Raw genomic sequence first — 15,710 nt, forward strand, 5'->3', positions numbered from 1 at the left:
CTCAGATGGGCTTATGATGTAACTGGTTAGCACAGATTTTCAGCACTGGTTCCGGTGGAGTGCACTGTTAACCCGCATTTGGACGCACGTTTTCGATGCGCTAGCTTTACCCCAATTCAGTAAGGGGTAATAGCACGTCGAAAACGTGCGTCCAAACCCCCACCCCCACCCCGAAACTAATAGTGCCCGCAACATTTTTTTTTTAATTTTTAATTATTTTTTACTTTTGGGACCTCCAACTTAATATTGCCATAATAGGGCCATCAACATCAGCACTAGCCGGCAAAGTGCTCTTTAAAAAATGACAGTGATTCCCCCTTCCTTGCTTCCTCCCCATTGCTGATTCAAAAATATAAAGTACTCTCCTACTAATCACTGATACCCCTCCCATTGTCAGAGCACCACAGAACACCAAGTGGACAGGCCTCCTACCTGCTAACTGTGGGCTGATTTTAGGGGAGAAGAGGTGAAATAGGAGAGCTGGGAAAGGGGGATGTTTTTTAGTTGGAGAAGGAAAAGTATTGATGATCAGTTGGGGGTGGGCATAGAGCACTTGATCTTATTGGATTGAGAGAGTGGGGATCCGAAATTGAGAGATTTGTTTTTGTAGATACTTGGGGAAGCTTGACTTGACAGTTAAACCTGCTGTTGCAGCATATTTTACTACTAAAGAAAATCAAACCCTCCTCCCACCCATCTGACACCATTCCTACCAAACTCCTACTAACCATACCAAACATAATGGGGGTCATTTTCAAAGGAGTTACGCATGTAAATGTGACATACTATCGTAGCAATTTTCAAAAGCTATTTACTCGAGTAAAGTGCACTTACTTGAGTAAATCCTATGGACAATTCAATGGCATATATTGTAGCAATTTTGAAAAGCCCACTTACTTGAGTAAAGTGTATTTACTCGAGCAAAAACCAGTTTTGCTCGAGTAAATGCTTTTTAAAATCTACCCCAATATCAAGACCCCTAGCTGAAATCATCAATTGCTCCATCAGACAAGGCTGCGTCCCCTCATTCCTAAAACAAGCTGTGGTCAAACCTATACTCAAGAAACCCAACCTCGACCACAATGACCTCTCCAATTTCAGACCCATCTCAAACCTGCCTCTTATAGCCAACATCTCTGAAAAATTAGTCAATCTCCGACATTCTGAATACCTGGACAACCACAAAATACTGTCCCCATCACAATTTGGGTTCCGTAATCACTACAGCATGGAAACTCTCCTAATATCTCTAACCGACACCATCATTAAAGGTATGGACAAGGGTCAATACCACCTCCTAGCAATGCTTGACATTTCATCTGCCTTCGACACCATCAACCACAAAATACTACTGAAAATACTCGCTGACATTGGCATTACGGGAACCACACTACTCTGGCTTAAATCTTACCTGGAAAACAGACAATTCAAAGTCAAACTGGGAAATAACGAATCTGATCCAATCATACTAAACCATGGTGTTCCCCAAGGTTCCGCCTTATCTTCTACCCTCTTCAATATCTACATGCTTCCCCTCTGCAATCTCCTAACAAACTTAGGCATCACCCATTACTTATACGCAGACGATGTCCAAATTCTCATACCCATCACTGACTCCATACCTAAAGCCCTCAAGATTTGGGTTGACTGCCTCTTCTCAATGAAACACCTCCTCACAAACATGAACCTAGCTCTAAACATCAACAAAACAGTAATACTCATCATAACTCCCAATACCTCCCCCATTTCTCTCACGAACCCCAATGCGTCGCCCTCCCCCCCCCCCCACCAAACTCCACGCAACACAAGCACGAAATCTAGGTGTTACTTTTGACGACCAATTGAACTTAAAAACCTTCATTAAACACACATTAAAAGATTGCTACTTCAAGCTCCACGTACTAAAGTAATTAAGACCCCTCCTACATGTGAATGACTTTCAAACTGTCCTACAGACCATCATCTTTTCCAAAACTGATTATTGCAACGCCATCCTCTTAGGCCTCCTAGCCTCCACCATCAAACCTCTACAACTACTACAGAATGCCACAGCTAGAATTCTCACTAACACACGGAAGAAAGACCACATTACGCCCACTCTAAAAAACCTGGCTCCATATCTCTTCGAGAATTCAATACAGAACCCTATCTCTTATGTACAAAACACTATTCAATGAAGACATACTCTGGTTACAAGACTCTCTACGCTTCCATTCTTCCAACTGACCCACCAGATCTGCTTACCAATCCCCACACCACCAGATCTGCTTACCAATCCCCATACCCTCTCCCAAACTCACACACCTCTCCTCGACAAGAAATCGAGCTTTCTCAATAACAGGGCCATCACTCTGGAACGCCATGTCCCCTGACCTCCACATAGAAACATCAACACAGACATTCAAAAAGAAATTAAAAACATGACTTTTCAAACAGGCCTTTGACTAACCCCTATGTTTGCATTGCCCACAGGCCATCTGTGTTAATTGATGAACCCCTAACTTTGCATTGCTCTCAGGCCATCTGAGTTAATTACTAGGGGTGTGCATTCGTTTTGAACTTAAATGTAAAACGCAACTTTTTTTTTTTTTAACTTAAAAAAGTGATGAGGCGAAAACGATCAGATTTCCAACTTATTCAACATAGCTATGTTGAATACGTTGGAAATCGCGATTGTTGATCCTAAATAAAAATTTAAACCCCTCACCCTCCTTAATCCCCCCCCCCCCCCCAAGACTTACCACAACTCCCTGGTGATCCAGCGGGCAGTCAGGATGCCATTTCTGAACTCCTTTGCGAGGAGCACGTGACGTCGGCGCCACGTCGGAGTGACGCGGCGTCACGTGATTCCCCGCGGGTTCGCTCCGGGACCCTCGTTTGGCCCAAAAGGAACTTTTGGCCAGCTTGGGGGGGTCAGGAGGCCTGACCCCCCCAAGCTGGATCACCAGGGAGTTGTGGTAAGTCTTGGGGGGGGGGGGGGGATTAAGGAGGGTGAGGGGTTTAAATTTTTATTTGCACATATGGACATAGACTCAACTTATGGAATTCTCCATATGTCCATATTGACCGCAAATGGGACCCCCTTTCGACTTATGGACTTATGAACATAAACTTTTGCTCTGCACATCCCTATTAATTACCAGCTGGTAATTATATATATTAACTTTTGTACATAGTTGTGTTACTTTCTGAATGCCTTATTTATTCATTTCCCTCTTAACAACATATATATGCTATCATTTGTACATAATCCAACCTCAATATGTTAATGCTATCCTCTTAACCCTTTCTTACCCCCTGACTGCTGTATTTAATTTCTCTCCTGTTAACACTATATCACAACAATTGTTCTATGTAAACGTTACTGTTTATTGTAAACCGATACGATGTGCAAACGCTTATCGGTATATAAAAGCCATCAAATAAATAAATCAATAGATAAATATATATATATTTATTTATTTATTTATTTATTTATTTATATATATATATATATATATATATATATATATATTTATCTGGCCAAAGTTAGTCAGTTGGTGTTGAATATCTCACTCCAACCTAGTCCTCTGTTGTCTAGCTAAATTTGTGGGCACCATGATTTTGTGCATGCAAATTTAACAAGTCAGTGGTGATAGATTTTAAACCAGATTGATTTAATCAGCTAGCTACTGAAGTTAATCAGATCACTCTGTTAGATAATATCAATCTCCTAATGTAATAAAGCCCAATATAAAGCTATCTGTGGATAGCAATTATATGTTCAAAGATACTTATCTCCTCAGCTTTCTGATGAGGGCACTAAGAGCTCTACAGAAATTCCTTATCAGCCAATAGGTTATGGATTTGTCATCCTGTAGATATAAACAGGGTCAGATGGCTTCTTGGCCTGTACATTGCTTTCTTAGGTTGTCATTATTTAAGGTTTTTCTCCCACTCTGTGTCTATGGGAAAAATGCTTAGTAAATCAGCCCCTTAGTTTGATAGAAAGTATCCAACCCCTCATTTTTTGTCATGTATCCAATACAGCTACGCTGAAGGAGCTGATATCCCAGACCATGGTTCGCTGGGCACAGGAAGATCATATCCAAGATCCAGAGCTAGTACGGATTATGTTCAACCTCCTGCACAGGCAGTATGACAGCATCGGAGAGCAATTGCGTGCCCTGAAGAAGACCTACACCATCAGCGCCATCTCTGTGCAGGATGCCATTGACTTACTGGCTTCTCTTGGTCAGATACGCTCCCTGCTGAGTGTTCGCATGGGCAAGGAAGAGGAAATGCAAATGATTTATGGATTGGGGTATGAATGTCATGCCTTACAGTTGTTGGTAACAGCATTGTAAACATTTTCTCACATAGAACATTCCCTGAGATGCTGAAGTGACCCTGTGACTGGGAACCTGTGAGGAAACAAGCATTGTGTATTATGCCATGCTACAGTGTCAGATATCATGCATGTTCTTAATTATACATGTCTCTCTTTAGTAATCTAATGCTGCACTACATATAGTATACCATACTGCATTGTGTACAGTAACCTATCTTGCACCATATATGGTATTCCATTCTGCACTATAGAAAGTATCCCATGTACTGTATATAGTATTATTTGAGGTTCTCTGAGTACAAGTGGAGTGGCACATTCCAATCCCCAGCCTAGAGTGGTGTGCCCTATAGACGGGGTATAGACGGGGTCTGCAAGAAGGTTTTTATAGCAATAGACATTTTCTTCATCATTAAAACCTGAATTTATATTTCAGATTTTTGTTTTTAGAATCTAGGTCAGCTTTCCTTGATAAGCATTTTCTTTCAATAAAATGATAAAATGAGGAATTTAGTTAGAAAAAAAAATTAAAAGAAGTTACAAGGAAATTGAAAATAAGCTTGCCTAAAGAGAAAAAAAGCTAGTAATAATATCTTTTTCAATTATATCAGAGACAAGAAACCTTCAAAGGAGTCAGTTGGACCACAAGATGGCCAGTGATTAAATGGGTGCTCAGAAAGGATATCGAAATAAGAAAAAAACTAAATTAATTCTTTGCTTTGGTCTATATTGGAGAGGATGTTGGGGAGATTTACTTCTGTAAAGGTGATGATTCTGAGGAACTGAAGCAAACCATAGTGAAACTGGACTATGAATCAGAGCAAATTGATAAGTTTAAAAGAATAAATCATCAGGATCAGATGGTATTCACGTTCACCCCAGAGTTCTGAAAGAATTTATATATGAAATTGAAGATACAATAATAATGGAAGATTTCAATTATCTCAATATTTAGTAGGTAAATGTCTCATCAGGTCATGTTAGTAAGGTAAGCTGGATGCCATAAATGACTGCTGTATGGAATAGCTGATATCAGAAACAAAGAGAGGGGTAGATACATATTTTATTTATTTTTATATACAGACATTTGATCTGAGATATCACGTTTGTATTCAGTTACTGTAGGTAGTTCTCTATCCCCAGCAGGCTTACAATCTATGGGGGTCATTTATCAAAATGCGCTAAGGCATTTTCGCATGCTTTAAGGGCTTATCACATGCGAAAAGCCCCATTAACGTATGCGATAGGCCCTTACCGCATGCAAAAACGTCTTTAACGCATGCGATAGCACCATATTGTATGGAAAAAGAGGAGGAGTTAGGGGCAGGCTGGGTATGCCAGTGTGTGAAATGCTATCGCACAGACTTAATGCTGATTTTAACTACACCTTTTTGAATAGTGTTAAGCTGTGCGATAGCTTGCGTTACCGGGCTGTAAGGTTTTATCACATTTTGCGATGTCTCCTGAAAGGCCTGTGTGAGTAGATTTAAAGCTCCTAGGGGGAGAGAGAAAGAGACAGAGAGAGAGAGAGACAGACAGACAGACAGACTAGCCATAGTATCCTCTCCCTAGATAGATATTTATATCCCTATAGTAGGCCCACCTAGTAACTCGAGGTGAGGGTTAGGTATTGGTGTAGGGGGTTAGGGGCCAGTTTGACATTCAATTTGAGACATACGAACAGAACAGTGGTCTCTTGTGAAGATCTGATGACCGCCATTTGAGTGTATCCATAGCCAAAAACCAACCCTTTCCTGTGAGTCATCAGTGACCTCACAGCCCTGTCATAGAGTGGGTCAGACAGATTGGCAAGAGACCAGAATGCAACGTATCAGCGGTAAGAATTTTGGCAATGCAGCCAATCGCGCTCTCACTCAGTGGTCAGTGATGCTTTTGCTGATGACCCAGCATAATATATACTTAAGCACGCAGCGTGCCACGCACTTTCTTTGCAGGGGTGGTCTGGGGAGGTGGTCTGCGGAAGGTGGCTGTATTCAGAGCTAGTCTGAGTTCTCAAATCTGTATTCAATTACTAGCTAGGCTAGCTACTTCGATAGAAAAACATATTTGTTCTGCATTTAGCTGCATTTGGCTGCAGTGCCAGCTACTATCCCTGTTTTTTTTTACTGCAAATATTCTTATTGATCTGAGACAGTTTCTCTCTGCCACTGAGAGAAGCTGCTAGCACTAGCAGTGTTATTTTGCTCCTTATTTTACCCCCTGGGGTCGGTTGCAAGTAGCATTTGGGTGTTGTGGGTGGGAGATATATTCAATCTCTAGCTAGTTTGACAGAATTGCTATTGAAAAAGATATTTCATCGATTTTGTTGCTGTGCCAAAAAAGGGTATTTTGTTAACTGCAGTAGTTTTTTTTATTGAACTCACTGTCTCTCTGTGCTCTTTTAATCAAAGAAGGCAGTGCACTGGGCATCAGTGATAGTAGGCACTGGGCAGTTTTGCAGACTCACATATATTGAGACAGCGGTGGTCTGTGAAGCCAAATCCCCAGTGGGCCTCTTTTGTAGTTACCACTTTGTTGTGTGCACATACATTACATTAGTGCACATCAGTGCCTCGGTGGGTTTGGCAGGTTGAGCAGCCCTTTAGGTTAGGCCCCGCTGTCAGGCTTCATTGGGACGCTGCGTGGTAGGCCGTAATGGTGCTTGCGCACTTTCTTCTGCATAAGTTGCCTGTGAAAGCAGTAATAGATGTCGGTTCTTGCCTGCGCATCCAGGCTGAGCATCCGCCTGGACTATGTGATTGGACGTCCAAGTTTTGGGCATGCTTAGTACAAGCGTTCAATGGAGTGTGTATGTATGTATGTATGTATGTATGTATGTATGTATATATATATATATATATATATATATATATATATATGTATGTGTGTATAGAGGTGTCCTATACTTGGGTGGCCTAATTTTTGGGTGCCCTGTCTGGGCTTGCTGGGTATGAATGCGCTGTTGGACATAAGACATAAGAACATAAGAAATTGCCATGCTAGGTCAGACCAAGGGTCCATCAAGCCCAGCATCCTGTTTCCAACAGAGGCAAAACCAGGCCACAAGAACCTGGCAATTACCCAAACACTAAGAAGATCCCATGCTACTGATGCAATTAATAGCAGTGGCTATTCCCTAAGTCAACTTCTCCTCCAAGAACTTATCCAAACCTTTTTTGAACCCAGCTACACTAACTGCACTAACCACATCCTCTGGCAACAAATTCCAGAGCTTTATTGTGCATTGAGTGAAAAAGAATTTTCTCCAATTAGTCTTAAATGTGCTACTTGCTAACTTCATGGAATGCCTCCTAGTCCTTCTATTATTCGAAAGTGTAAATAACCGATTCACATCTACTCGTTCAAGTCCTCTCATGATCTTAAAGACCTTTATCATATCCCCCTCAGCCGTCTCTTCTCCAAGCTGAACAGCCCTAACCTCTTCAGCCTTTCGTCATAGTGGAGCTGTTCCATTCCCTTTATCATTTTGGTTGCCCTTCTCTGTAACTTCTCCATCACAACTATATATGTTTTGAGATGCAGCGACCAGAATTGTACTCAGTATTCAAGGTGCGGTCTCACCATGGAGCGATATGGAGGCATTATGACATTTTCCGTTTTATTAACCATTCCCTTCATAATAATTCCTAATATTCTGTTTGCTTTTTTGACTGCTGCAGCACACTGAGCCGACGATTTTAAAGTATTATCCACTATGATGCCTAGATCTTTTTCCTCAGTGGTAGCTCCTAATATGGAACCTAACATCGTGTAACTACAGCAAGGGTTATTTTTCCCTATATGTAACACCTTGCACTTGCTCACATTAAATTTCATCTGCCATTTGGATGCCAAATCTTCCAGTCTTGCAAGGTCCTCCTGTAATATATCAGCATCCACTTGTGATTTAACTACTCTGAATAATTTTGTATACCTCACTCGTCGTATTCCTTTCCAGATCATTTATATATATATATATATATATATATATATATATATATATATATATATATATATATATATATATATATATATATATATATATATTGAAAAGCACCGGTCCAAGTACAGATCCCTGAGGCACTCCACTGTTTACCCTTTTCCACTGAGAAAATTGAATATTTAATCCTACTCTCTGTTTCTTGTCTTTTAACCAGTTTGTAATCCATGAAAGGACATTGCCTCCTATCCCATGGCTTTTTAGTTTTCTTAGAAGCCTCTCATGAGGGACTTTGTCAAACGCCTTCTGAAAATCCAAATACACTACATCTACTGGTTCACCTTTATCCACATGTTTATTAACCCCTTCAAAAAAATGAAGTACAATTGTTCAATGCTTGTGTTAAGCATGCTGCCTCTGGATGTCCCTTTTTTCCATGGTGCCAGTAGCAAAGAAGCCTAAGCGCCTTGCAATTTGCACTGCTTGCCATATTTAGGAATCTTGGCCAGGGGTCCCCTCTAATATTTGTCAGTGCTGGTTGGAGGTTCAGGGTGAGTTGTCTCCAACTGATTTTGATGAATCCAGCCCTTCCCAGCAGGTTGCAGGAAGGGAACTAGAGAGGGGCCTGGGAGAAGTTTTGCATGATTATGAGACTCCCCTAACTGGTTCATCAGGAGGGGAGGGCAACTTAGTGGGCGCCAAACCAACGATCCCTGGTTTTGGTATGGACCCTTTCGCTTTCCTTGGTTGGAATTTTTCCAAGGGCTGCAGTCCTTTCTACAAACATGTTCAGCAGAGTCATTCAAACCTGAAAGTTTAGTATCGCAGGCTATAGAATCCCACAAGGCTGGTGCCGCAGAAAAATGTCAGAAGGCCCCTTGGCCTGTTGTGGGTCACACTGAAGGGACCCAGATGGCACGGATGAGGAAGGTCATCCTTACTGCTTGGAGGATAGGGAAATTCCTCCAGGGTTGGAACCTTACAGAACAATGTTGTGCTTCTTTCATATGGATGAGTTGCCGATGCTAATCTCTCAGAGATTGAAGATGCTGGGAGTACTGGGTACTGATCCCATGCCTAAGCTAAAAAAGAATCCTATTTTGTTTACTTTGTGTAAAGCATCATGTTTCTTCTCAGTTATGGATGCTATTCAAGAGTTGATTGATCTTGAATGGGGCGCTCCGGAAGCTATTTTTAAAGGGGGACTAGCCTTGGAAAGTCTGTACCCCCTGGATTCGGTGGTGAGAGAGCAGTTGCGTTTTCCGAAAGTGGATGCACTGGTATGTCACCAAACAGATGAGCATTCCGATAGAAGGAGGAGCAGCCATGAAGGATGCTCAGGATAGCAAAATTGAGGCTATCTTTAAGCAAGTCTTTGAGGCAGTGGCAAGGGATTTGCAAATAGTTTCTTGTTGCTCCCTGGGCTTCTGCTTGTTTGCTTCTATCTCAGGAGGTCAATGAGACTGGCTTGAATTCCAGGGCAGTGATGGAGCCAAAAGCGGGCTGTGACTTGGTCCGTACTTCTGCCAGAGGGGTGGCTTCGATGATAGTGGCCAGGCGGAATTGGTTGGCTGATGAAATTTCAAGGTCTAATCTTATAAAATTGCCTTTTAAAGGGACACTCTTATTTGGGATTGATTTAGAAAAAATGGGTGATCAGTGGGTAAGTCCCAGGTTCCTCAGTTGCCAGAAGATAAGAAGCAAGTGCAATGCTTGTTCAGTGTGAGAGGCCGAAATAGGGGATTCAGACATTTTTAACCCTACAGAGGAACGGCTTTGTGGAAAGCTAGACCTTTGGGTAGGTCTCAGTCCCTTCGGCTCAGGCAGCCCAGAAGGGGTGCAGGCTCAGATAATGGTGCCTCCCCACACCCCTCAATGAAGGCACACCAACCCACCTCCTGGAGCAGGAGATGGGGGGAGGGAGTTGTTTATCTCTGTTTTATCAGAAGTAGGTGAAATAGGTCAGGATCACATCAGACCACTGTGTCTGGAAGTGATAAGGGATGGCTATGCTCTGGAATTTCTCAATGCTCCTTGGGATATCTTCTTAGAATTTCCCTGCAGCTCCCTACAAAAGAGGCAGGCAATGGAGACTACATTGTCGAGGCTCCTGAGCATGCAGGCAGTGATTCCAGTGACCAAATCAGAAGAAAATATGAGCCTTTATTCCATGTATTTCATTGGGACCAAGAAGAAGGGTTCTTTTCGGCCCATCCTGGACTTGAAGGGAGTCAATTACCATTTGCGAGTGAGTCATTTCTGCATGGAAACCGTATGCTCGGTGATAATGGTAGTACAGTTCGGGAAGTTTCTTACATCTTTGGATTTTTCAGAGGCATATCTACATATTCCCATTCGTCTGGAGCATCAATGGTCCTGCGGTTTGCCATTTTGGGGCGACATTATCAGTTTCAAGCACTTCCTTTTGGTTTGGCCACCATTCCCAGAATCTTCTCCAAGGTCATGGTGATGGTAGCGGTAGAGTTGACAAAGGATGACATGCTGGTCCACCCGTTCCTAGATGATTGGCTAATTTGGGCCAAGAGCTTGGAAGAGAGTCTTCAAGCCTCTCGCAGAGGTGGTCTCCTTGCTGCAGGAAATAGGTTGGGTGGTGAACTTGGTCAAGAGCAATTCTCAGCCTTCCCAGGCACTGGAGTATCTTGGTGTTTGTTTTGACATGAAACAAGGTAGAGTTTTTCTGACAGAGATCTGCATTCAGAAGCTGTTGGCTCAGGTGTGACTACTGATAGAAGCAGTTCGCCCAATTTTATGGTCTTACCTGCAGGTGCTTGGTTTAATGGCAGCCACCCTAGAGGTGTTTCCATGGGCAAGGGTACATATGTGTCCTCTTCAGCGCACACTGCTTGCCCGTTGGAGTCCACAGTCTCAGGACTACTCTATACGGCTTCAGTTCCTGGTAGAGATTGGCATCCAACTGAAATTGTGGTTGCAGGTGGATCATCTAAGAAAGGGAGTTTCCTTGCAAGCTCTGGATTGACTGGCGCTCATGATGGATGCAAGCCTCTAGGGATGGAGGACTCACTATCAGGAGTTGATGGCGCAGGGACTCTGGAGTGCAGAGGAGTTGCTCTGAAGCATCGATCATCTGGAAGTGTGTGCCAAGCAGTCCGAGTGATGTCAGACAATGCGACAGTGGTTTGCATCAATCACCAGGGAGACACCAAGAGTCAACAAGTGTCACAGGAACACCTCAGGAGATCTCTTCCTCCCACATTGTGGAAAAAGACAATGTGAGCCGATTTTCTCAGCAGACAGAGTCTGGATCCAGGAGAATGGGAATTGTCAGGTGAAGCATTCCAGCTCATAGTGGGCCCCTGGGGCTTACCGTATCTAGACTTGCTAGTGATGTCACGCAATGAGACGGTTCTTAATTTCTTCAGTTGCAGGTGAGATCCAAAGTCTCTGGGCATCGATGCTCTAGTGTCCTTGTTGGGCAGGTTCGTTCAGAGGATCAAGAGACACACAGAGATGGTGCTTCTGGTGGCTCCCAAATGACCTAGAAGGCCGTGATATCCATATCTGCAGAGACTCTTGTCTGGTTCTCCTCTCCGGTTTCGGTTCCAAATAGATCTATTGCAATAGGCGCCTATTCTTTACAAGAATCTGAATTGATTTTGTCTTATGGTATGGCCCTTGAAAGGGCTTGGTTGCTGAAGCAAGGATGATGTCCACCTTGCTTCGAGCTCGGAGGTTCTCAACCTCCTTAGCCTATGTTTGTGTTTGTCGAGTGTTTAAAGGTTGGAGTGAAGAATGAGGGGTTCATGCTTGTTCGGTTAAGATCCCACTCATTTTGGACTTCTTGCAGGAAGGGTTGATTAAAGTCTTAGCCCTTAATTCCTTGAAGGTACAAGTGGTGGCTATTGCCTTGTTCCAGGCCAGGTGAATGATGCACCCTTGTTGGCTCATCTGGATGGGGCCCGGTTCTTGAAGGGGGTAAAGCATCATTCTCCCTTGTGAAGCCTTAATTTGGATCTGGATTTTCTGGCAGGTTCAACTGTTCAACCACTACGTAGCATCTCCTTGAGGTTACATACCTTGAAGATGGTTTTTCTTGTGTCAATTTGTTCTGCACATAGAGTTTCCAAACTGCAGGCTCTTTCTTGCTGGAACTGTTCCACCGAGTGACTGTGGATGTGGCCTAGCTGTGAACTGCTCAGTCCTTTTTGCCAAAAGTGGTTTCAGACTTTCATTTGAATCAATTGATTTCCCTGTCGATACTGGACAGGGAAAGAGATTTGGATGAATATTGTCTGTTGTGGACCTTGGATGTCAAGTAACATCTCTTGAAGGTACCTGGAGGTGTCTAAACCTCTTAGGAAGATTGACCAGCTGTTTGTGCTTCATGATGGGAGTAAATAGGGTGAGCCAGCATCACAGGCTACAATTAAGATGGTTATCATAGCTGCATATGTGGATGCTGAGCAGCCTTTACTTAAACAAGTTAGGGCTCATTCCACTAGGGCTCAGGCTGTGTCATGGGCAGAGCTTCGATTGTTGTCTTCCATCAAAATTTGCCAAGTGGCAATGTGGTCCTCTTTACACACTTTTTCCAGATGTTACCATCTGGATGTGCAGGCATGGGAGGATGCAGTGTTGGTAGGACCGCAGGCAGCCTTCCGCCCTATTTGGGAGTAGCTTGGGTACATCCCACAGGCCATGGATTAAGCTATCTGAATGCTGAGAAATGAGAAATTACTACTTGCCTGATAATTTCCTTTTCTCTAGTGAAGACAGGTTAATCCACCTTCCTGCCCTTGGCTGCCAATTTGTGGTTCTTTTATCCTCCTGAGTTGCTGTGTTCTGGGGATAATTAGTAAGTGTCAGTTTCAGTCCCTAGATTAGTGATGTTATGCTCTTTGGCTGAGTTCAGAGTTTCCTGTTGCTGAGTTCTTGAGTGGTTGCCTGTTAATGGTATTATTAGTTTGCCCACAGGTGGCTTTTGCAGAGAATACTGGCAGGCTGATGTCAAAGCAGGGGTATATATACCGTGACATCAGCTTTGCTCCATCTCCATCTGCTGGTAGATGTGCATAACCCACTGGCTATGGATTCTCCTGTCTTCACTAGAGAAAAGGAAATTATCAGGTAAGTAGTAATTTCTCATTAAGAACATAAGAAAATGCCATACTGGGTCAGTCCAAGGGTCCATCAAGCCCAGCATCCTTTTTCCAACAGTGGCCAATCCAGACCATAAGAACCTGGGCAAGTACCCAAAAACTAAGTCTATTCCATGTTACCATTGCTAATGGCAGTGGCTATTCTCTAAGTGAACTTAATAGCAGGTAATGGACTTCTCCTCCAAGAACTTATCCAATCCGTTTTTAAACACAGCTATACTAACTGCACTAACCACATCCTCTGGCAACAAATTCCAGATTTTAATTGTGCGTTGAGTAAAAAAGAACTTTCTCCGATTAGTTTTAAATGTGCCCCATGCTAACTTCATGGAGTGCCTCCTAGTCTTTCTATTATCCGAAAGAGTAAATAACCGATTCACATCTACCCGTTCTAGACCTCTCATGATTTTAAACATCTCTGTCATATCCCCCCTCAGTCGTCTCTTCTCCAAGCTGAAAAGTCCTAACCTCTTTAGTCTTTCCTCATAGGGGAGCTATTCCATTCCCCTTATCATTTTGGTAGCCCTTCTCTGTACCTTCTCCATCGCAATTATATCTTTTTTGAGATGCGGCGACCAGAATTAAAGTGAGTCAGATAAGTTATATAATATTGAATGCACCAAGACCATTTACAGACGAGGCTCCAGATTACCCTGGGTGAAATGGCCTAATTGAGATTTGTAATCCAGATCAGAAGCAGTAGTCACATGTAGGAAGAAGTCTACCTGAACACAGCCACCTTCTAGCACTTCAGAAAATAGTGGAAATGCCTGCAGAGATTTTTTTCCAGAGAAAGCTGCCAGTTGGCCCACTTCTTCTAGTTCAGGGATTGGACCTAGCAGGCTGTTGACACCTGCACAATCACAATACTTTAATCTCCATCTCACAGTACAAGATACTGAGGCCAGTACATGAGCCCTTACAGCAATTCTAGGCACTTGCCAAATTAAAGGCATAGGAAGCTGCAGTTCAACCTTTGTGTTCAAAGTAAGTAGTCTAGCAGAAAGAATGCACACACCACTTAATAATAAGTTCCAAAAAACAGTTTAGTATTTATTTGACAAATAAAACATCTATCCAAAGCAATAATGCCTACATTTTTTAGAAGCTGCAGCACAGTTCCTGGGCAGATAAGGTGAAAACTGAAAGCAGCAAACAAAGGGGGTCATTTATCAACATGCTATATGGCATTTTTGCATGGAAAAAATGCCTTTGATGCATGCGAAAGCACCATAATGTTTGGTGTGATGCAAATGAGGAAAAGGGTGGTATATTGGCCAAGTTTTCATTTGTGTAATATGGCTTTATAACTCCTGGAGAGCCAGCCTAGCTGGAGGAAAGAGGGAGGGAGAGGGAAAGAGAGAGGGGCCATAATGCTCTCATGCTAGATAGGTATTTATATCTCAATGGGAGGCCCACCTAGTAACTCGAGGTGAGGTTTAGGTATTAGTGTAGGGGTTAGGGGCCACTTTGACATTCAAAGTGAGACGTATGAACAGAACAGTGCTCTCTTGTGAAGATTTGATAACCTTCGGAGTGAGGAAACTCACCCGAAGATGAGATTTGTGCAATGTTCTCTCAACCTAGCTTGATGGACTTTCTCTCTCTCTCTCTCTCTCTCTCTCTCTCGCTCCTCCTCCTCCACCTCCAGCTAGGCCGGCTCTCCAGAAGCTTAAACATGGTCCCCCCAGTGGTTGTATGTAGGAAATACATCAATTCTGGCACTTATCACTAAGATAGCACTTTGCATAGGTATTAGTGCATTTTGTGATAAACTGCCTATTACCATAAAACACACCCCTTTTCCTATCACATGCGATATTTAGTGCATTTTGATAAATCCAGGCCAAAGAGAGAAAGAGATACAAGTGGTGTCTTATAGCATCAGCTGAATCCCAGGGCCAGTGCTAGGATTTTGCTGCCCTGTGTGAACAATTACTGCCCCTCCCCTTCCCATTTATTCATTCTCTGTACCAGGCCCCCCCCCCCAAAAAAAAAAGCCCAGCTCCCTTCAGTGACACCCCCCTCCCCCATACAAATGGCTGGTGCCAAGGGTTTTAGGTGCCTCAGGCAAACTTTATAGCCTTGCACAACACGCCCCTTCCCTGCCCCATTCCTCAAACACAGTTAAGAATTATGCATTTATATTTTACATGAAAAATATCAAAGTACAGTATTCTGTACAGTATCACTTACATTATATTTACATGCACTGCTGTGATGCCAACCAGAAATCCCTGCAAAAAAAGACACTTGGAACCCATATGATATTAGGCCTATTATGATATGTGTTGGGTGTGTGCTT

General features: G+C 42.9%; 1 protein-coding gene across 1 annotated transcript in view; it reads left to right on the forward strand.

The window, feature by feature from the left end:
* The window catches only part of RYR3 (ryanodine receptor 3), a 1,291,138-nt gene that overhangs the window by 549,985 nt on the left and 725,443 nt on the right, over nucleotides 1–15,710 (forward strand). Inside the window, 1 exon segment of the mRNA XM_029600192.1 lies at nucleotides 4,030–4,303. Coding sequence (XP_029456052.1) covers nucleotides 4,030–4,303 — 274 coding nt within the window.

Source organism: Rhinatrema bivittatum, chromosome 4 (genome assembly GCF_901001135.1).
Source record: "Rhinatrema bivittatum chromosome 4, aRhiBiv1.1, whole genome shotgun sequence".
Taxonomy (NCBI): domain Eukaryota; kingdom Metazoa; phylum Chordata; class Amphibia; order Gymnophiona; family Rhinatrematidae; genus Rhinatrema; species Rhinatrema bivittatum.